Consider the following 24100-nt stretch of genomic DNA (forward strand, 5'->3'; position numbering starts at 1 on the left):
ATAAATGATTTCTCATTAACACAAGATTAACCATATCAGAATATCCCATTAACATCATTCATACTTAATTGAAAATAATGTTTGATTTAGATTTAGATTTTTCTTCAAAATTAAATTAATATTAACTCTAGCAAATCTTGTTAATTGACGAAACTCCTTATAATAACCACCAAATGCAAGGATCCTGATTGCAATCGATTCGAAGTGTTTTCACATAACAGTCGATTTCGTTAGCATTTGAATATTTTTCCTGAACCGGTCGCTGACTATATGTGCAATCTCGTATTAGTCCAAATGCTTTTTATGATAAATTACCTCGAATATACAGGAGAGGTTAGAACTCATAATTCTTGTTATTTCATCAAATGAAATCAGAAGCCAAATGCATTGCTCCATAAAGCCATAAAGCCTGTTTTGCAGTGAAGTCTCTCAGATTATCATCCCTGAAGACACACCCTACAAAAATCTCATCATTGTGATAGAAAATCCTTATCATAAGAATATCTGTTCAAGATGAGCATGTAAATCGCGATAATTTATACATACAAATGTTGCGAGTTAAACATTAATTGTTGTTGTTTTAAAGTTGTTGTCAGAAAAACTTTTTCACTGTAAAAGTGCCCATCTTCCGATGCATAGGTGACTTGTTGGAAATTGTAAGGGCTATTTATATCTATTTTTTCAAAATTTTAAAAACGCATGCTTCCGAGAAAAATGAATTTTAATTTTAAACAAGTTTTTTTCAATGATTTTTTTTTTCCAATAATTTGTTTAATATTTTTAATGAAAGCCTAAATAATTTCCTAAATTCATTTTTTAAGGGAGTATTCTAGTCTCGAAATTTGAAAAAAAAAATCATTTTTTTACTCATATTTATGTCGTTTAGGCATTAAAGGATACACCCTAGAGAGGAATCGAAAATCCCATTATTTACCGAGTTAGAGCCATTTTAGTGATGCGGTATATATCCTGATGCGGCCATAACAATGAATTTCAAACGCGTTTTTCTCGAAACAAGTTTTTTCAAACTGGCGTACATGATATCTCAAGTTCTACTGAACCGATTCATGTCGAAAATACATGAATACAATCTGTATGCATCTCTCTATCGCATGAACCTCTAAAAAATTATATTTTCTAAATTTTACTATTTTTAAAAAATCGGGAAACGTAAGAAAAAACGTTTTAAACCGTATTGTATTTCAAACGGCCGCCATTTTGTCAAAAAAGATTATTCCGTGTCCGAGGTTCCTGCGATAGCGGCATCTTTACTGATTTAGAATCTGTTCATTTTTTTTGTTTTAGATAACCAAAAGAGCTGGAATCGTGTACGCCATGGCACAACTTGTTTTTTGAACACCCTCACTTCATCAGCTTGTAACTATTCTTGTTATGAATATTTTTTCTCCGTTCAATTTTTGTTTTATTGTTAAAAGATAGATGAACAAATAATGATATAATGGATCAGGAAAATACTCTTTGTTTTATTCTTACGGAGTTCGAAAAAAACCTCCGAAATTCGTGTCTCTACACTAGAATACCCCCTTATCAACATTTTGTAGATCTTATTGTTTTTAAATTAAGATTTTTCGAAAAAAGCTGAAAAAAAAATACACACAAAATTTATCAGACCTACGAAATTTTAGTCAAAATTTATCAGACCTACGAAATTTTAGTCAAAGAATGAAATTATTCATGTTTTCATAAAAAAATAAACAAATTTAAAAAAAATAATTGAAAAAAAATGTTTCAATTTTTTTTAATTATGTTTTTTAAAAATTCTGAAAAATAGATATGAATAGCCTATACAATTCCAACAAGTCACCCATACATCGGAAGATGGGCACTTTTAAAGAGAAAAAGTTTTTCTGACAACAACTTTCTCATGTTTTTCTTTGAAAAATTACTATTAATGTTCAATCCGTTACATTGTTATGTGTAAATTACCACGATTTACATGCTCAATTTTTTTCCTAATAAGAAACAAATCAAGAACATGTCAAACGTAAGAATTTACACACAAAAATGTTACGAGTAAAACATATTTTTTTCTGGTTGGAAAAAATCAAAATTTCAAACAAATAATCCACACAAAATTTATCAGACCTACAAAATTTTAGTCAAAGAATTAAATATAGGAAATTATTCATGTTTCAATCAAAAAATTAAACAAATTAAGAAAAAATAATTGAAAAAAATATTTAAATTTTTTTTTTTTGAAATTATGTTTTTTTCAATTCTCAAAAATAGATCTGAATAGAATATAGAATACAATTCCAACAAGTCACCCATACATCGGAAGATGGGTATCTTTACAGGGAAAAAGTTTTTCTGACAACAAATTTCTCAGGTTTTTCTTTGAAAAATGACTATTAATGTTTAATCCGTTACATTGTTATGTGTAAATTACCACGATTTAAATGCTCTGCTATTTTTTTTCCTAATAAGAAACAAATCAAGAACATGTCAAACATGAGAATTTACACACAAAAATGTTACGAGTAAAACATATTTTTTCAGGAGTCTTTATACAAAAATGTCTTACATTCCAGACACTAAAAAGATAGAAGGTTGTCGTCTTCGACGAAAGTTCATATTTTAATAAGATCTAAAACTTTGTCGAATGCGAATGAAATTTTTTTTTATGTAAATTAAAAATAATAATTCTTTAAGTATTTTTTTATGAAAATTCAAACGATTTCCTACATTTCTTTCTTTAACTAAAATTTTATTTTTGAGATAGAAATTTTTGAGAAAAAATCATAAAATTGTTTATGGAATGTTTCAAGTACAGTGGAACCCCAACTATCCGCGAGCGGATGTTTAGTGGTGCGGATTATTCGCGACAGCGAGTTTCATAGCAAATCGGAATTTGTCGGTGAGTGATAGGCTCATGTACTTTAGCTTTGGTCATGGCTTCCACATTTTGGGATCACTGATATACAGGATCTTTTAGATCGATAGTGTATCGATTTCTGTATTGATAAAACAAAGTTTTCATGACGAAATATGGTTTTTTGGTGTTTGAAGCTCATTTTTAGTCCTTTATTTGGTATCCGCGATTCTCGTTATTCGCGGTGAGCTAGCCAGACTATTTCGCGGATAATCGGGGTTCTACTGTATGCAAAGTTGCCTAAAAGACCCATGTGTTTACACCCACAACGTTTCACGTCATATCTGAGATGGTGCTGCCAACGGCCAGTCGAGTTGGCATGAAATTCGTCTACTTCACATTTCATCGAACTTACTTGCTGAATAATTGGTTGTGGTGTGGGAGGCCTTAGGTGCGCCGATCCAGTTGCTGAGGGACCGGAGCCAGGAGGTCCTCCAGAGCTACTATTCGTCCCGGGTGCAGAGCTACCAACGATAATACTGCCACCAAGCCCACCGTGACTGCTTGTAGTGACCAGAATCGATCCGTTAGGACTCGCAATCGGACTGGGGCTGGCAATGGGACTCCCGACGAAAGAAACTTGTTGGGCTTGTTGTTGCTGCTGCTGCTGCTGATGATGTTGGATATGCTGTTGCAGTGCTTTTTTCGCCGCTTTCGGGCTACATGCGGGCGCTCCAATCGTTGTCCCATGTCCATGGCCGGCGTGTGAATGATTGAGCACGTGCTGATGCGACTGATGGGCCTGTATGAACTGTGGCTGGTGAATCACAGTCGCCGCCGATGATTTGCGACCCTTCTGAAAGTGGTGCAAGGTCAAAAGTATATTCTATTTTCTCAAGCAGAGCCCTACCTTATTCAACGAGATGTTATTAGAGCCAACCAAGGTGGTGTTGAACTCATTCCCAGGTATGGTAGTTATGCTGAAGGCCGCACCTCCGGCCGGCGATTGTGTAGGACTCGGCCGGTACACCACCGTGGCAGCATTTGGACTACTATTGCTAATTTGTTGCTGAGGAAGCTGTTGATTGAACGATTGGCGCCGATTGTTAATTCCAGCTTTGCGATCCTGGTCCGAAGAGGAAAGACAATGCGTTATACTGAGGGCATCTTGGATGCATCGATCAAATCGTTCACACTTACTTGATCCTGGCCGCCCAAGCTGCCTATTGCGTTGCTATTCGTCACTAGCAGTACATCCTGTTGCTGCTGGAATGGCGATTGCGATGGAGATGGCTGCAGACGCGGACTCGCTGGTATCGATGGCGATGGACTTGGCGTCAAAAATGGACCCGGAGGAGACAGAATACCTTGAACAGAGAGAACGGACAAATTAGGATTATTTAACTACCCGCGTTTAAACCAAACAAAAGGTGGAATCAAAGTTAAATTTACCAAATATCATGCTTTGGTCATGACTTTCCGCCTTCACATTTGTTTGAACTAGTTTTCATCTGACCTTTTCGCAAAACAAATCAAAAACCCCAACCGAACAATTAGGAACACCAACAATAGGGCTTGAATGCGATAGAATCACATCCCATTTATTGGTCTCACAAATGTTTCACAACAAAGCCCGCAGTTGAACTTGAAATCGGATACATATACTGTTCAAAGTTTCAAAATGTTTTATAAGAAACGTCACTTGTAAGGATTTTTTTTTCGAACTTCTCTTAATGTCCGTTTTTTACTGAAAATATACTTCACTATCAACACTAGCTTTCAGCGAAGAAAAACAGCACACAACAGCATGGGCGTCATTCATGAAAAGTCTCTCTCTCGCGGCGTAATCTCGTGTGGCGGACCAAGACAAGATTTTGAACTTTCTTTGGCACTTCATCTCATTCAGTCATCTTCATTTTTTGCTAAGCGGAAACAGGTAAAACACCATATTAGTTCCCCACCACACAGCATTCGCCATCCGATACAACATACAACAACCATCGCGTCGAACCAATGGGAACGAGCAACATTCCACGACATTTTGTCTGACTTTTCTTTGTTTATCGATTAGATTAGATGAGGCTGACGGCTGTGTGTTGTGTGTATGTATACACACGCATCTCGGCAGGATAGTGTGCGAGGTTCGCGAGTTTGTTGTTTTTGTTTTTGTTCACATTTTCACCCTGCACTGGACAGAATGTGTGACTTTTCACGAGGGATAATGCGTGATGATTTCGGTCAACCCAACGTCGTCTTGTTGGGAAAGGACTCTCACTTGAATGTACAGAAAATGTTTTCGTTACATTATCGTTTTTTTTCTTCTCTTGTTCCGCTTCAAATGTGCATAAAGTCGGAAAATGCTCGATGCTCGTTATCGATGGTACAGATTTTTCTTTGTTTGTCGCCCGCGCTAGGCTAATTTATTACGGCAAGTTTCCTGCGTTTTTCTCGCTCTCCCTCTCCCTACTCGCACTCTCATTCATATTTTGGGCTCACTGCTGCTGCTGCTATTGTGTGTGGGAGACGTGCTCTAATTTCCACGGCGAAACACACTGTTTGTCTTGCAGGTTTATTTTTAAAATTAATTCGGCAATATTCTCGGCATTCTACACCCACACAGCGCGGCTAAGTACACTACACTTTTGTAATTCTATCTCAACTACGTGACAACACTCATCGCCATCGTCGTCGCCGTCACTCGTTTTATTCCTCGTAAGGATGGGGCACGAGAAAATGAAGCGCAGAGTGCGGAAATCTGCACGCACGCACTCACTCGCCTGTCGCTGCTGTTCTGAAGGGAAACAAGTAAAATATAGCAAAAAATAAAAAACAAGATCATCACCCACAAAGGTGGTGGTGCGAAGATGACGTGCGGTCCGCCGTCTCACGTTATCGGTTTTTGCCAGGATCCCGAAATGTACACATCAGCGCGAATGAGTGAACGAGCGGTGGAACGTGGAACGACAAACGGCAGGATTGCCAGAGCAATTTAAATTACTTCCCGTCAACGGTGAAGGGAGTAAAAAGCGCCCCCAAACCAAATCACCAGCTGTATGGCAAATATTGTATAGGATATTAAATAAGAAATTTTGGCGGTTTTTTATAACCCCTATGTGGTTTAACATAGGATCTGTAATGAAAAACGTACTTTTTCGTTCATTTCACGCCATCCTCAAAAACTTCGAGATCTTACTACGGTGTATCAAGAAAAATTATCAAAAAAAAAATTTATCAAAAATTAAAGTACTGAAAAAAAATTGAAATTTTGAAAATTTTCTTTTTGGGATTTAGAGATTCAGTACTACTGTAATTCATATTTAAATGTGTTCCTACGACTTTTCTAGACATGTGTGATTTTTTTCAGATTTTTTACAGTGTGGCGCGGTACAAAAATTTTTTTTTTATATTTCCAAAGGGTCTGGCTGGGTAAGAGAGTAAAAAGTGCTCCCAAACCAAATCACCAGCTGTATGGAAAATATTGTATAGGGTACTAAATAAAACATTTTGGCAGTAGTACCATATATTTGAGTCCTTATATGGTACACCATAGGATCTATGGTCAAAAATGCACCTTTTCGTTTTTTTCACGACATTCTCAATAGCTTTGAGACAAAAATAAGAAAAAAATACTGAAAGTACATCTTACTAAGATATATCAACCAATATTTTCGAACAAAAAATTAAATATTGAAAAAATAATTAAATTAATTATTTTAATTTTAATTTTTTTTTATTCTGTGATTCAGTACAACTCTAGTTTGTATTCAAATTTCTTCCAACGTCTATTTTAGGTATATGTGATTTTTTTCAGAATTTTTAGAGTGTTTTTCGCGGTACAAAAAAATATATATTTTTTCAGGCATTTCGAAATTTTGAAAAAAAATTACTTTGTTCTTATTTTTATTTAAATACATTCGTATGTGTTGTTTTCTCCACATGTAGCGTAATTTTTTTCTTGAAGTTTTAAGAGGATTGTGCAAGAATTTTTTTTTTTTGCCTTTGGGCATTTTTTATTTATTTTGAATTTATAGACCCAGTACTGCTCTGATATTTATTTTAATTTTATTTTTGATATGGCTAAATTTTGTCTGTCGTCAAGCGCTGTACAAAGATTTTTTTCTCTTTTCTTAAAATATATGAGATTATCTTTACATTGGATTTAGATGGTTTACCAAATTCATAGGAGTCAGCAGTACGATAGAGCTCTGTGAGAAAAAATAAAGTCCTTGTGGAAAGATCACTTGGATTAATGAGAAGAACACCTAAAAAAATCCAAATTTTTATTATTTTTTAAATTTTAATCTTACAATTAAAAACCACAAATATAATCGATTGCAAGAAAATATAAATAATAATGCAGACTATGCAGGAAATTATGTTTGTGTTTCGCAATGCTCTTAAAAATTCAAGAAAAAATGGCACCGCATGTAGAAAAAAGACACATACGAACGCATTTAAATAAAACTGTTCTAATTTTTGGGTCTCAAAGTCATATTTTTTTTTCAAAATTTCGGAATGGCAGAAATTTTTTGTACCGCATATTTAAATTTTTTTATTTTTACATTTTTTGATGAAAAAATAATTTGAAGATATTTATCAACCCACCTTAGTAAGATGTACTTTAAGTATTTTATTTTTTATTTTTGTCTCAAAGCTATTGAGAATGGCGTGAAAAAAAAAGAAAAGGTGCATTTTTCACCACAGGTCCTATGGTGTAACATATGACTCAAATATATGGTACTACAGGTCGGACTCGATTATCCGGAGACTCGATTATCCGGGACTCGATTATCCGGAATTTTACAATCGATTATCCGGAGTATTTTATTTAAGGGGCTCAGAATGCAAGGGGTGTAAGTGACTTGATCGATTTCTCTTCGTCAACTTTTTCTTTGATTAATAACTCAACTGCAAAAACGTTCCAATTTGAGTTTGCTATAGAATCTGATAGATGAGGTTCTGACCTATCTTCCACATTGTCAAATACAGCTGGGAATGAGTTTGCAGCTAAGTTATGACCGAAAGAGAGAGTCGATGTAGAAAAATCGATCAAATCACTTACACCCCTTTCATTCTAAGCCTCTCATTTTTGATTTTCGGAAATTTTGAATAATTTGTATTACAATTCCATATTGAATAACTGATATGGGTATCAAATGAAAGGACTTGACTAGTAGAATACAGTTAATTATGAAAAATGCGAATTCAAAATGGCGGATTACATATTTTCTCAGAACCTCATCAATATGGGTATCAAATGAAAGGGCTTAACTAGTAGAACACAGTTATTTATGAAAAAAGCAAATTCAGAATGGCCACCACCACAAGATGGCACCATATATATTTTTTCACAACCCCATCAATATTGATATCAAATGAAACGGCTTGACTAGTAGAATACAGTTATTTATGAAAAACTAGCTGACTCGACAAACGTTTTTCTGCCATATAATTTATTTCTGGAGAATATTTATGGTTAGCAAATAATAACGAATATATTTCAATCGTTCAGATCTGTAAAATTAATCCAAATGATGATTTTCATTGCGAAACATACATATGCGTACCTCTTATTTCCGAATTTTCCCTTTTTATTTTAAATATCCTTCCTTTTATACATAAAGAAACGCATAGTCATTTTTTTCTAATCATCTTAAATATTTTTCAAAGAAGTCTATTGTTCTAATTTGGGTGAAGACAAACTCACAAAATATATGGATGACGCAGATCTGATCAGCCGTTCTCCCGTAATGATATTTTACACGTACGTGGGAAAATCCTTTTTTATATATAAAGATATGCATAGTCAATTTTTTCGATTTTTTTCTAATCATCTCAAATATTTTCCAAACTAATCTATCATTGTAATTTGTGTGAAGATAAACTCGCAAAATATATGGGTGGCGCAGATCTGATCAGCCGTTCTCCCGTGATGATATTTTACACGTAAAATCCTTTTTTTATATATAAAGATATGCATAGTCAATTTTTTCGAATCTTTCTAATCATCTCAAATATTTTCCAAAGTAATCCTTCATTGTAATTTGTGTGAAGATAAACTCGTAAAATATATGAATGTAGCAGATCTGATCAGCCGTTCTCCCGTGATGATATTTTACACGTACGTGGGAAAATCCTTCTTTTATATATACAGATGCAATTCTAATATGGTGGCCACTACAAAATGGCGGATTACATATTTTCTCAGAACCCCATCAATATGTGTATCAAATAAAAGGACTTGACTAGTACAACACAGTTATTTATGGAAAATGCAAATTCAGAATGGCCACCACCACAAGATGACACCATATATATTTTTCCACAATCCCATCAATATTGGTATAAAATGAAGGGCTTGACTAGTAGGATACAGTTATTTATGAAAAATAAAATTCTAATATGGCGGCCACTACAAAATGGCGGATTACATATTTTCAGTAATTTATGAAAAATTGAGAAAAATGCAAATCAAAAATGGCCACCATCATAAAATGGCGCCATTTTTTTTCAAAGCCCATCAATATGAGTATCAAATGAAAGTGCTCGAATGGTAGAACACAGTAGATCATAAAAAATCCAAATCCAAGATGACCGCAGTTCCCAAATAAACAATTATTTTTTAATGGTTTCATTCAGCTTGCCCTGTTTGTATGTATGTTCCAGTGTTTGTAAAGTTGTCCCACTTTAATAAAAAAATTGACCCCGTTTCTGTTGACTGATACTTTTAATTCTACTGTCATTATATAACTGCGTATTCCATGTTCTTGAAAACTTTGGAGAATTGGAGAATACACTACACTATGAACAACATAAATAGGGTCGCCGCCATAAAATGGTCGGCTATGTATTTTTTACCATCCCTTCAATATTGGTATCGAATGAAATGATTTGACTAACAGAATACAGTAAATCATCGAAATATTCCGAAGAAAGTTAGGTAAGAAACAAAAATTTAAAAAACATAAATTTTTTGAATGGTTTTAATGTAGAGAAGTATACTAATGATACAGTTAATTTACTAAAAAACTAGAAAATAAAATAAGTAAAATAATCATTTTAAGATAAACGGTTTAATGTACCAAGAGCTAGAAAATAATTTGGCAAATAGCAGTTAGAAGTTATCACATCCGTTCCTTCATTGGTCTAGGGCAATGATGAGCCTAAATAAAATCGTGGGGTATATGATGAAACAACTAACTGTGGACAATGGAAATCCAACGTTTATTTCTTACCTAATTTTCTTCGGAATATTTTCATGATGTACTGTATTCTATTAGTCGAATCATTTCATTTGATACCGATATTGAGAGATTTGCAAGAAATACATAGTCGACCATTTAGTAGCGGCGACCTTTTTGAATTTATGTTGTTTATTATGGATCCTGTTCTCTATGTCAAGTCATAGCGATGGCCAAATTGAATTTTTCATAATCATGGAATGCGTAGTATGATAATGACAGTAGAATTGAAGGTGTCTTCCAAATTTCAAATCAATCAGTCAACAATAACGCGTTCAATTTTTTATTAATGTGGCACAACTCTACAAACATTCAATCATACATACAAACAGGTCAAGTTGAATGAAGCCATTTAAATAGTAATTAGTTGTTTGGGGACTGCGGCCATCTTGGAATTGGATTTTTCATGATCTGCTAGTTCTACTAGTCGATAACTTCATTTTGATACCCATATTGAAGAGGTTTTGAAAAAAATATTTGTGGTGGCGGCCATTTTGCATTTGCATTTTTCATAAATTACTGTATTCTACTAGTCAAGCCCTTTCATTTGATACCCATATTGAAGCGGTTCTGAGAAAATGTGTTATCCGCCATTTTGTAGCGGCTGCCATCTTGGATTTAAATTTTTCATAAATAACTGTGTTCTACTGTTCAAGCTCCCTTCTATTCAATACCCATATTGATGGGGTTTAGAGAACATATTTAATCCGCCATTTTGTAGCGGCCGCCATCTTGGATTTTCAAGACCATCGAATGCGCAGTTTTATAATGACACCAGATATAAAGATGAGTTCCAAATTTTAGATCAATCAACAGGAAGGGGGTTAAATTTCTATGATTGTGGGATAGCGCTTCATACAAAGTTACAAAGTTAAAAAGTCACAAACATACAAACGGGTCAACCTAGATAAAACCGTTTAGTAATAAGTGCAAATCATAATTATAATACGTTTACCTAGAGATAATTGTGTTTTTTATGACTCGGTTATCCGGAGGATTCGAATATCGATATTCGATTAATCAAAACTCTGGATAATCGAGTCCGACCTGTACTGCCAAAATGTTTAATTTAGTACCCTATACAATATTTGGCATACAGCTGGTGATTTGGTTTGGGGCACTTTTTACACCCTTACCCGGCCAGGCCCTTTCAAGCAGTTACCCCATACAAAATGTTCATCACCTCGAAACCCTATGCAAAATTTTAGTTTCTGTTTTTTGAAAATCGAAAAATCACCCAAGGCGGGAGTACATGAAAATGGTGTTTTCCAAAAAAATAATTTCGATGCCAAATGTCCCCAAATTGCATAGAACGTCGAGATCTACTTTCATCCCGGAAATTATTTTTTGTCAAAAATCCACACTCTGGGACTCTGGGAATACAAAAACGGCAAAACGTATGGGTTGGGGTGCCAATGAAAATGATAATCTCGATTTTCATGACGAAATACCCAATGCAAAATATTAACTCTAGTGTCGTAAAGGACAGAAATTTGAGTTTTTTGGAATCAGCTAGGGACTTGGGGTTAAATCGGGGTTTTCGAAAAAAAAATTGATGCCAAATATCCTGAAATTGCATGAAACATCGAGATTTAGTGTTTGGCATATGAAAAAAATTTTGAAATCGCCATTCCCATGTACATTACCATGTTTCATTCCCAATTTAATAAAAGAGATGGAGAAGATTCAGAAAATCTCCAGATAGATTGATTTGAAATTTTGCTAGCAAGATTCAAAAGGATGTCATTTTTCAGGGTGTCGTCTCAAAACCCAAAAAAAAAAATCTCTGATATTCCCTGATTTTCCAGTAGTTTTTCAGAAAAAATCCTGGATTAGACTAGCAATCAAATTCTCTACTAGTACTTTAGCTGTAGTTCCTAGAACATTTAGTTAGCATACCATCATAAACTTGTCCATAGCACAACAGTTTCCTCACAAATGTTTTCTAAAAACATTCGGTTTTAATGGAAAAGTTCTCTCAACGTTGGAGTTTCCACACGAGAGGCAGAAATCCATTTTTGGTAAAAAGTAAACCTATCATTTCTAAAAATGCTCCAGTCGTTCATTCTTCGAATCATAGTGAGCAAACCTGTTACTTTTGTGGCTATCAAAATAGTTTCAGTGCCAAGTCTGCTGGAGCTACACTAATACGTCCAAAATTCGTCAAATATAGGGTTGGGGAAAAGGAAATGTCGTATTTCAGATCGAAATTTGACGCTTTATTTAACATATTTAAAATTATCCAATTTAAGTCAAATATGCGCCGTTTTGTTCGCTAACTTGTTGCCATTTAGAAGGCAACTTCATTATCGCCAAACACCGGAAACACATTCCGGTCTGCACAAACGCAAACGAGTACAATAGTATGCCCAAACTAGCGTTGGCAGAAAACATTCCATCTTCGGCAAAACAGTGCTTCTTCGTGTGCTGAAGTGTAAAATCAACAAATAAAAGCACCTTTTTCGAAAGCTTCAAAATGTTTGTATGTATGAGAGCAGACATCTCTTTCTCTCAGACTTAACGTCAGCTTGGGATTGTACCCAAACGGGGATCGAATCAAGGCTGACTGGAATGCAAAATTGTTTTACACGACCATGTTATCCACATGGCCACTGGTGCTCTTGCATGAATGCGTGATAATATTACACCTCATGATGAAATGAAGTTGGAAAATGTTTTCTAAGAGTAAAAAGGAGAGCATAAACGTGAATCTATATGCTTTTCGGTCTAGGCCGTGTACGTGGCAAAGTATGCGAAAAGTTTTGAGGGGAACCCCTGTCTGCTGGAAGGTCGAAAAATAATAAATTTTCGTCATTTTTTTCCGGATGTTAAGAATAAAGTGAAGTATTTGGGTATTTTGGTTATTATTGAAAATATATTTGAAGATGTATTTTTTGAGTGTACGAATCAGTGCCACAAATTATCAAAATTCATTCACGCATGGAGGAATTAGATTTTTCCCAGTATCGGATGAATTCTCTTCTGTTGAAACTCAACACCATATCTGCCATAATGAGTATAACACAAGAGTCAGGACGCGTGAACTTTGTCTGGTATATTGATCGAAAACAGCATGAGCGAATTTCGAAAAGCCTACATTCAGGCACTTTCATTATTGTCAATAATTTCAGGTGATTATCATGAACGTTAAGTTGATCTTCATCGTTTACAGTGAATTTTTATTGAAAACGTGTCACCCATTGCACATATAAATGGTGGTGTATGTCATTTCCGGGCAATCGTGAGTAGATTCATAAATCGTAGCAAGAGTTATTCTATACATTCCATTGCCGAAGTCGCCAAAAACAAGAATTTTGTGTGATGAATTGCCATCCTTTACCATTAATCGATTTCACTCTCAATTGGTGACGTTGAATTTTATGCTCTGATTTTCACTAACACGCAATGATCTTCATTTTCGACCTTACGAATACCATGACGAAAAGAAAGATGCAAATGAAAAATGAACTCCATGGCAAGCTGATGTTGATGTTCATTCCACTGGGGTTCATTGATAATGTTGTTTCATATTTATCGACTCTCGCTTGAGCAGTAGTTTGTCAATACAAGGAAAGCAGAAATTCGCCGAATTTGAATGTCGTGAACGTGAATATTTTCAGCACTGGTACGAATAATGATTATTACGCTGTTGACAGCTGGATGCGTAGATTCTGTCTGAAAAACGGGACCTTGCTGGTGGTATCGATTCTGAAGCAACGGGGTCTCGCAACACGAATTCTAATTAATATTTTGAAACTTGAGGACAATACCTAAAGCGTTACAAAGGGGTTTTTGGAAATTAGGAAAATTGCCAAAATGGCGGTCATTTTCGCTAAAAAAGGGTTATTTTTTATGAAAAATCGATGTTTAGAAGCTCATAAAAAATCGAAAAAAATAGATATCAAAAAACGGCTATGTAACGCTTCAGATAATTCATTTTTGCATGCTGATAAAAAGTTTCAGACATCGATACTCCCAGCTGAAAAAAACGTGGTTTCGTATTCCGTTGTTACCCTGATTGCTCCTTTTGGTCGGTAAAATTTGAGTAAATTTCCTCGTTCACTCCCCGTGTAAAGAATGATTGCATGTCACAAAAATAGTAATCGTAGTAATCCCAGCTCGAACCTGGCAACTCTTTCGAAATTTGTATCTACAAACGTTCGTTCTCTGCACGTGTTTGTGCTTCCTGGAAATTCGCAAAGCTGCTTCCGATCCGTGGAATCTTACATAGACGCGCGATAAAACTTCCATCAATTTCTGTCGGGAAAGACAAACAGCAGGAATTGAATCGATCATTGTTGAAACCGCAACCTGTTCACAAACATGGGTGAAGAAAAACATTATGATGTAATGATTTTCGAGGAATCAAAGGCGCCAGTTCTACTGGCGATACCTGATACTTGCAGTTCATTTAATTTTTTTTCTCACAGGCTGAATGACGCATATAAATGTTAAATGCGTGTAAATCCGTTAGAATTCGCTTTTTTCTGTCACCGATTCGCCTTTTCACAACAACAACAACGGTGGTAAACATGACATTAATACACTTCATGCAAAGTAACCCTTTCCATTCGATTTGCTCTTCCTGTGTAAAGGCAAAGGTGACGCGCTCAGGGGCCCCTCCATTATCATCTATAGTATTCTCTCTTGCATCGCTTGGTTGGGTTCAACAGGATTCTATGTTTTACGAGAGCACCAACCAGCAAACGAATTTGGGAGAATATCCATGTGTTTGTGATAATGAGTGGCATGCTCTGGGCACTGACTGGTGGCGGCGGGCGGACAACGGTTAAGATCGATAAGATTTCCTACACACCTGCACACGCCAATTTCCTGTATTGACCTACCGGGTCAACGAGTTTCCTTCTTGTGTGGTTCCCGTGTAATTTCATTAATTCTTCATGTCGCTTACTTTATCTTCTTCACAGTGACGAATTTCAAAGAGTTAAAAGAAAACGATGCTCTGAATTGAAGCGAACGAAACATAAAACTGTTCGCTTTGGTAAGCCGGAAAATATATTTTGATTGCAATTGAATAATAACAGTCCGCGAACATCACGCAGGTACACCCGCGCAGGAAGTCTGCTTCATTTGCCACCCATCGAACCCTTTGTGCTCGCGATGCACTGTGCGATACGATTGCAAGATAGTGAAGGCCACACTTGATTTGGTTCCATCATTCAACACAGCTGATGTGAGGACTCATGTTTGTGGCCTTCTCATGCTGTTGTTTTACCCAATTATGGTTGCACTCTGTCAGAACATCGTTTCACTCAATCAATGTTTGAAAAAATACCAGATAAAAACGGTTTCGAAAAGACTATTAATAAAAACGAAGCTCATATTTGATATGAGAATAAAGGGTGTGTCACATCAAATTGCATCACGGAAAAAACGCTGTAGAAATTTAATTTTTAGGAATTATATCTTCAGCTTTCGCTTATAATCAGATAAGAGTGTATAGATCACGTTGGCCATGCTTCACTGTCAATTTTTCGTAAATTTGGAAAAATGTCGTCGAACGAAAAAGAGCGTCGTGAATTAATCCTGCGCACTCATTTCGAGAATCCGGAGTTGTCACATCGGGACATCGGTAAGATGCTGGGAATCGTCCAATCCACGGTCAGCAGAGTACTAAAACGATACTTCGAGAACCTAACCATCGACCGGAAGGTGAAGAACGGCAAAAATGGATGCTCCGTCAGTGAAAAAGATCACAAGCGCGTAGTTAAGTTGGAGTGGTACGAAGCCAACGGGGTCACCTTCGTGCCAAAGGAAATGAACCCGCCCAACGCGCCGGAGCTTCGCCCAATAGAGAAATATTGGGCGATTATGAAGCAGGCCCTCCGGAAGAACCCAAAAGTTGTCAAATCGGAGGCGGACTTCAAGAGATTATGGATTTCTGTTCAAAAAAAAACTACAACCTGACGTTGTACAGAACCTTATGGACGGGGTAAAGAGGAAGGTGCGAGCATACGTGCTTGGGCTCGAAGTATGAATAAAAAGAAAATGCCAAAAGTTGTTTAATAGTTTTTATTTTACTGTCTAAAATTTTCAAAAGGATCGGTCTACTGAGCGAATTTCTACAGCGTTTTTTCTGTGATGCAATTTGATGTGACACACCCTTTATCAAATCGACTTTAAACACGGAATCGAAAGCGGGTGAAGCCATATAAAATATAAAACCGATACTTGCGAACGAATGGTTCTAACTGTCAACATAAAAAAAACACGTAAAAACACGTTGAAATAAAAATTAAAGCTGTACTGGGTCTAAAAAAAAATTCGAAATGCCAAAAAAAATATTTTTTGCATCTTCTTCTTCTTCTTGAATGGCGTTAACGTTCCCTGTGGAACTTTTGCCGTCTCAACGTATGCCTTAACTAGCGTCATTTATTAATACTTAGTTGAGATTTCGTGAGCCAAATAACACGCCTTGAATGTATTCCGAGGGGCAAGCTCTTGAATATGCGTGACCACAGTGCAAGTCGAAGGAAATTTCTTTGACGAAAAATCCCCCCGGCCAGAACGGGAATTGAACCCGAACACCCGGCATGATAATGTGAGACGCTAACCACTCGGCCACGGGTGCATTTTTTTTGCATATCGCTGTTAAAATTCTTCAAAAACATCACACATTGGGATTGTACCAAAAAAAAAGTCTAAACGATGTCAACGGGGATCGAACCAAAGCCGGCGGGAATGCAAGGCTGTTTCACACGGCCACGCTATCCACATGGCCACTGGTGCTGTTACACAAATGCGTGATAATATTACACTTCATTATTAAATGAAGATGGTAACTGTTTTCTAAGAGTGAAAAGAAGAGCATAAACGTGAATCTATATCCTTTTCGATCTGGGCGGTGTATGTGGCAAAGTATGCGAAAAGATTTAATGTGTGCTTATTCGCAATGTGTCTCTTGTTTCGCACGCTCATATTTCTCTTATATTGCTATAGCACATATATTATACAAATGCTACACCTATATGGGAGAATATCACATTTTCTGTTATTTTTAAGTAAATGAGCTGTAATAAATTGGGATGCCAAAACATGTGCTAAACATTAAGTTTGGGTGGAAGGCGATCTGGCGTAGTGGTAACATCCATACCTCTCACGCAGAGATCACGAGTTCAATTCTCACTCCCAACATTCTTCCAAAAAATGGAAGTAAAAGTGACGAACCAACCGAAATGTGTTGAAAGTCACTATAATAAAGAAAAAAAAATTAAGTTTGGGTGTAACGATGAAATGAATGGTTCTAATACTAAGCGTCAAGGATCTTACGTAAATCCAAGAGAGCAATCAACATCGGTTGCACGGCCAGATCGCTACGGACGGAAGACAATGCTCCGTGTTTGGTAGTAACAGCAGCTCGAACCTGACGAAGTCGTTAACACTGGACGCTACTGACAACAAATGAACAATTTGAATCGAGCTTTGGGTGATAAACGACCAGAGTACAACAACAAAAAGTGATTTTGTTGCATGATAACGGTCCACCGATCGAGGAAATGATTGAGTCATTTGGTTGGGAAGTTCTTTCACATGCAGCTTACTCACTAGACTTGGCTCCTTCAACTATTTGCATCGATGAAACACGCACCTGCTCTGAGCAGCGCTTCAGTTCTTTTGACGTAGGACTATCTCGCTCATTGACGATGTACGTAAGCCAGTGATACTAGTACTAGTATGCATTTACACACCGAAATGTGTTTCGTTAACATGGACGCCAAACCAAATAGTTATACTAAAGAGTAACTCTTAAATTTATATAATGTTGGTTTTCGCCGGCATTTATTTATTTGCCTCCATTTGAACACACTGTAATTTACAACTGAATGGACCGTACTCATTGCAAGCTATAGAAATAAACGTTCGTTGAGCAATTTATTTTTCGCATGATTTTAGGCAAAATAAAAAAAAAAGAGGGCAGTGTCCAGGACCCAACTGCATAGCTAACGTAGAATATTTATTCTCTAGAATATTCGATTTATTATTTATATCAACGAGTATAATTATGCCCTTCTGACGACTAATTACCGAATTAGACCCACATTTTATTTATATACATTAAAATGTAAAAAATATAGAAGGTTGTGTCCAAGATACGACCGTATTGTTGACGTATAACAACGCTGTTATTTCAAATAAGTCACTTGTTTATAACTTCGGATATTAATTATAGAATAATTAATGTGAAATTTTAGAAATAACGGTTTCGTAGAGTAATTTGAATTTTTTGTTGTTGTAGAATTAGTAAACGATAATTGATTGATGATTTATTCTTGCCCTCGCAGAACAATACACTAGCTGGTCGTATGTCGAAATTTGTTTCATGTGAATGCATTGAAAATTTACCTCGAACGCTATTCCGGTGGCTTTTTTCGCAATTGACATAGACTCTGCTGTATTCGATTAAAGGGTGTGTCACATCAAATTGCATCATGGAAAAAACGCTGTAGAAATTTGCCCAGTAGACCGATCCTTTTGAAAATTTTAGACAGTAAAATAAAAACTATTAAACAACTTTTGGCATTTTCTTTTTTATTCATACTTCGAACCCAAGCCCGTATGCTCGCACCTTCCTCTTTACCCCGTCCATAAGGTTCTGTACAACGTCAGGTTGTAGTTTTTTTTGAACAGAAATCCATTTTCTCTTGAAGTCCGCCTCCGATTTGACAACTTTTGGGTTCTTCCGGGGGGCCTGCTTCATAATCGCCCAATATTTCTCTATTGGGCGAAGCTCCGGCGCGTTGGGCGGGTTCATTTCCTTTGGCACGAAGGTGACCCCGTTGGCTTCGTACCACTCCAACACGTCCTTTGAATAGTGGCACGAAGCGAGATCCGGCCAGAAGATGGTCGGGCCCTCGTGCTGCTTCAATAGTGGTAGTAAGCGCTTCTGTAGGCACTTCTTAAGGTAAACCTGCCCGTTTACCGTGCCGGTCATCACGAAGGGGGCGCTCCGCTTTCCGCAAGAGCAGATCGCTTGCCACACCATGTACTTTTTGGCAAACTTGGATGGTTTCTGCTTGTGAATCTCCTCCGGAACGCTGAATTTGTCCTCTGCGGAGAAGAACAACAGGCCCGGCAGCTGACGAAAGTCCGCTTTGACGTAGGTTTCGTCGTCCATTACCAGGCAATGCGGCTTCGTCAGCATTTCGGTGTACAGCTTCCGGGCTCGCGTCTTCCCCACCATGTTTTGCCTTTCGTCGCGGTTAGGAGCCTTCTGAACCTTGTATGTTCGCAGGCCCTCCCGCTGCTTGGTCCGCTGGACGAATGAACTTGACAAATTCAGCTTATTGGCGACATCCCGGACCGAACTTCTCGGATCACGTCTAAACTGCCTAACTACGCGCTTGTGATCTTTTTCACTGACGGAGCATCCATTTTTGCCGTTCTTCACCTTCCGGTCGATGGTTAGGTTCTCGAAGTATCGTTTTAGTACTCTGCTGACCGTGGATTGGACGGTTCCCAGCATCTTACCGATGTCCCGATGTGACAACTCCGGATTCTCGAAATGAGTGCACAGAATTAATTCACGAAGCTCTTTTTCGTTCGACGACATTTTTCCAAATTTACGAAAAATTGACAGTGAAGCATGGCCAACGTGATCTATACACTCTTATCTGATTATAAGCGAAAGCTGAAGATATAATTCCTAAAAATTAAATTTCTACAGCGTTTTTTCCGTGATGCAATTTGATGTGACACTCCCTTTATATTATTGTTGCACCAGCACCATTATTCCACATCTCATAACTGCATTAATATACTTTTGGCACCAAATGGAAACAACAACAATGACAATACTTACATAATGCGATTTAGTATTGCCTCAGTGGAATCGCATCTCTAGGCATCATTCGCACAACGTAAACCAAGCGACAAACAAGCATTCGCCATAGTATGCATATAAGGCCATACATTGGTGACTTTAAAATACTAGGAATACGAGTACTTCCCATCATTTTAAGCTATTATCAAAAGAAACGCTTCTGTTAATATTTATGGCCTCGAAAAAAGTTGCATTACTTTCTCATGCTCGAGATAAGCGCAGCTGTTATCCTTAGTGGAGAAAGTTTTGCTACTGGCAAGTGAAACCCCATCACATACAAAATTCTAGAACGACATTTAATTTCTTGGTAACTAAATAAACGAAATAAATTCTGTCTGTTAATCTCAATAACCTCGAAAAGAGTTGCATTGCTTCATTATGATCAAGATTAAAGTAAATGCAATCCTAGTTGATGGCAGTTTTGCGATTGACACGCGAACCCACATAACTTATAACATTCCAGCACGACATTCAAGATGCTTGGTATTCTCCAAATATTTTTTTGACGCACAATCTTAACGCCTGCTTCGCCATAGTGTCAGTTTAATGCATTTATGCAATGTCAAAGGCACCAACGAAGCCTTTATGATGACCAAAATAAACAATGTTAACTGCATGGAAGAAGACTGAATATTTACCTCAGCAGAGATTTATTTCTAATACCCTAGCGCAAATATTTCTCTCCCGCTATCTCCCCTCCTTGTTTATATTCATCAAACGGCTGCATAATTTGCACTACCAGACAATCGTCAATCATAGCATCAGCAAATTAGGCGATTGTTGCATCATGACAGGGCCAATGCACACGAGAGCAGATACAGATGTGGCTTCAGCGTAGCGAAGATGCACTATTTTTACGTACGAGTTATGAAGCACGCACATACGCACGCAAATATCTATATATCGATGGCTTGAAGCAACACTTATCTCCGTTTTGCGCTCTTCTCAACAGAACCTCTTTCTGTTATTATTGCTGGTCTCGAATAGCGTAGCTGTCATAATTGTTGGAGAATGTTTTGCTACTGGCACGCGAAACCAAATCACAGACAAAATTTGCCTGATAATGATGATTTCAAAATATAGAGACTTCAAACTTTTGCAGTTCATCCGTTTCTAGCCTTCAAAATAGCCCTGGAAAACATTACTTTTTCCTCGTATCCATCCCCATTGCCTGAGAAAGGCATTCAATCCCTCGCCGTCCAGCTCTCCCTGCAACGATGTCATCCAGTCGGTGTCCTCACGAAGAATGAAGCGAGATCCACTGTTTATACTCTAGGCAAATATTTCCCTTTGTTCTTCTTCTTTTCTTTGGTTCATGGAGACTTCATATCTTACGATTTCCTCTTCGTTGCTCGTTATAGTTTTCATGAATTTTAACACCAGGGCATTGTAATGTAAAAAAAATCTTAGGAACTTTTCGATTCGCTTAGAATGTAAATCGTCAAAATTCATTCGCGGCAAAAATATTTATTAACGTTGATTTTATTTCATAAAAACGTGACATGTTTTCTGATTTGGCACGTAGTTCTACGTCGAAAATAAATAATTGCTAATAGTAGTGTCTGTAATTGCAGATTAGGGTGGCCGTGAAAATTGTCATGTCAAATTCCAAGAACCGACCATGTACATTTTGTTCATTGGTCCAAAAAGCTAGCTGTGCAAAATTTCAGCTAAATCGAACATGATTTTGGGGGTGCGTCAAAGCGCTCAATGTTTTGACCCACGAAAAAAATAGATGCCAAATGTCTTCAAATTACATAAAACATCGAGATCTACTGTCATCTCGAAAAAAATCATCATTTTCCTCATTGAACACACTGGATTCGTCCGAATCTTCCTCATGATAACCTTCGGAATCCGAGCTGACCTCTTACGACCTGTGGCCACCTTCATGGATAGTTGTCTTTTCTTTTCTCGATCTAAGACCCTTTTCACGGTCCACCGGGACACTCCCACGGCGATTGAAATGTCTTTTTTGTGGCATTTGCGTGTGTGACAAATCACGGATACGCTGCCACTTCGTCATGGTACACTATCAAACTAAGGAAATCGGCTTCTTTTACTCGCAGCCTATTATTGTATGAATTATAGCTTACGTGTATGCATAGAAGACTAAAGCATTGTACCTAAACCACCTAAAGTATTTGAGAAAATTTATTCTTTTTCAAATATTTTGCCCAAATCAAAGTAGACATTCTAGGAGTTTGGCTCCTTGAAATTTATGTAACTGAGTTTGAAAAAATGATCGATTTGAAAAAAAAGTACACATCCGAAGTACATTCCAATATTTTTCTTAGAAAATTCATTAGATACTATTTTTTGCCAGATAAGAGATCGGAAATCAGTCTAGCGGTTCAGCGGTTTAGCGGATAAAAATTCGCAATTTGTTCAAAACCCAAAAAAAAAAACGATTTTTTTCTGTATTTTTTAAATATCTTACTTTTGATTCCTCGATTTTTTTATTCCAATAAAACAATACAGAGATAGAGCTAATTTTTTGTTTTCTTTTCAACTTTCGATTAACCCATTCGCATTGCCAAGACGAGTATAGACTCTGTACAACTTCTATAAGACCACCCTGATTATATTTCGTTGCAAAACAAACAGTTAGAATTTCAACAAGAAACAATCACACATTGTTGAAAGCTTAGAATAAATTATATTTAACGTCAATTTCGTTCAAAAGAGTTGTTTGTTTATTTATTGTGCTTAAATATGATAACTTCAGTTGTCCAGTTTCTATACGATCACTTCAAAATTCATAAGTATTATCAATGAAAAATTCAAAACGATTGACTGATTTACATGTCAATAATTGGCAACCTTGCCATTTCGACTAATAACCTGAAAAATTCGTGTTGGAATACTTTTTATCAAACTCTGCTGAACGAATTTTTCGATATTTTTCCATGTTTCCAAAATTGCGACCTTAAGCTCTTCAATCGTGGTGTACCGTTTTCCCTCAGTGTAGATTCTGCGTACAAGGATCCCCCTAAGATTTTCAACAGAATTCAGGTCTGGAGAGCTAGCCGACCAGTCCAAAAAATTAGGTTTTCGGTCCTTAATCCATTGCTTAGTTTCTTTGCTGATATGAATTTGTTTTGCTGGAATGTGATTTTTTCGCGACTATATGCACGCAAAACGGTAGGAGAGAGGATTCCAGAACATGTATATAATCCTTGAATGATTTGAAAGCTATCTTGAGCTTTCCGGTTGCGCAGAATCTCGCCCAAACTATGCACGAGCCTCCACCAAGATTCTTGGTTGAAAAATACTGTTCCTTCTTCCGTAAATCACCACAGTACCCGTTGAAACCATCATGACCAACCAAATTGAACTTTTTTCGTCAGTGAAGATAACATATACATCGAAGAACTTTTCGTTATGTTACATAGCAAAATGTATTATAATATATTATAATTGTCTCCCGAGTAACATTTGAATTGACATATTGCATAAGCGATTTTGAAGTATCCGAAGCTTTTCTAGTTATTTACCGCATATCCCGGTCAGAGAGCTTCGAGTTACGTGGAGCTCTCTCCTTCTTACCTTCTATCCTTGAGAATTCGCCAAATAATTGAGAACTACTTGATGGGACCATCTAATCTGACGAGTAATTTCTCTGATACCAATATTTACTTGGAAGATGCAGCAAGTTGTCTTTCTTCTCTCTTCGTGAGCCCCTTTTTCTTTGGCATTTTCCAGATTTATTGATAAAAACAACGGAAAATGTAATTGGTCTTGACTGGTCAACTTGACACTTGAAAAATACACAAACATTCGTTTACGCTCAGCGCTTGGACACACACATATGAAAATCATGCAGTGTATGGTAGTCACCAATACTTACACACTAGAATATAAATTGAAGCATTGTTTGTTTACAATGACACAAAGCAGCAAGATCATCACCTGGTCTTATAGAAGTTGGACAGAGTGTACTCGTCCTACTTTAGATATATTGTAACATGCAGGCTTTTGAATTAGCAAAATTCTTGTGGCCGCAAATATAAATATAAATATGTAAAAAAAATGTACAATACATAATGGAGGCCTATCAGGACAGCTCGGACAGTAATATCGAGTCTCCTTTCGAATGTTTTTCACTCTCAAAATATAAATGGCAATGGGAATGACTTCATATAATTTAGGCTTGGCAGCGAATGGGTTAAACAAATTTGAGAA

The 24100-nt window shown here is 36.8% G+C and overlaps 1 protein-coding gene across 4 annotated transcripts in view; it reads right to left on the reverse strand.

Annotated features, from left to right (window-relative positions):
* LOC129763507 (mucin-2) overlaps positions 1 to 24100 on the reverse strand; it is a 135260-nt gene that overhangs the window by 13579 nt on the left and 97581 nt on the right. For 3 of the 4 annotated variants that reach the window (XM_055762645.1, XM_055762643.1, XM_055762642.1), the window contains exons 3-5: positions 4034 to 4200; positions 3744 to 3959; positions 3249 to 3689 (exon numbers count right to left, since the gene is read on the reverse strand). In XM_055762645.1, coding sequence (XP_055618620.1) covers positions 3249 to 3689; positions 3744 to 3959; positions 4034 to 4200 — 824 coding nt within the window. Of the gene's footprint in view, positions 1 to 3248; positions 3690 to 3743; positions 3960 to 4033; positions 4201 to 4285; positions 5600 to 24100 lie in introns of those variants that run through there. The other variant, XM_055762644.1, reaches the window with a different exon arrangement.

This window comes from Toxorhynchites rutilus, chromosome 1 (genome assembly GCF_029784135.1).
Source record: "Toxorhynchites rutilus septentrionalis strain SRP chromosome 1, ASM2978413v1, whole genome shotgun sequence".
In the NCBI taxonomy this organism is placed as follows: Eukaryota; Metazoa; Arthropoda; class Insecta; order Diptera; family Culicidae; genus Toxorhynchites; species Toxorhynchites rutilus.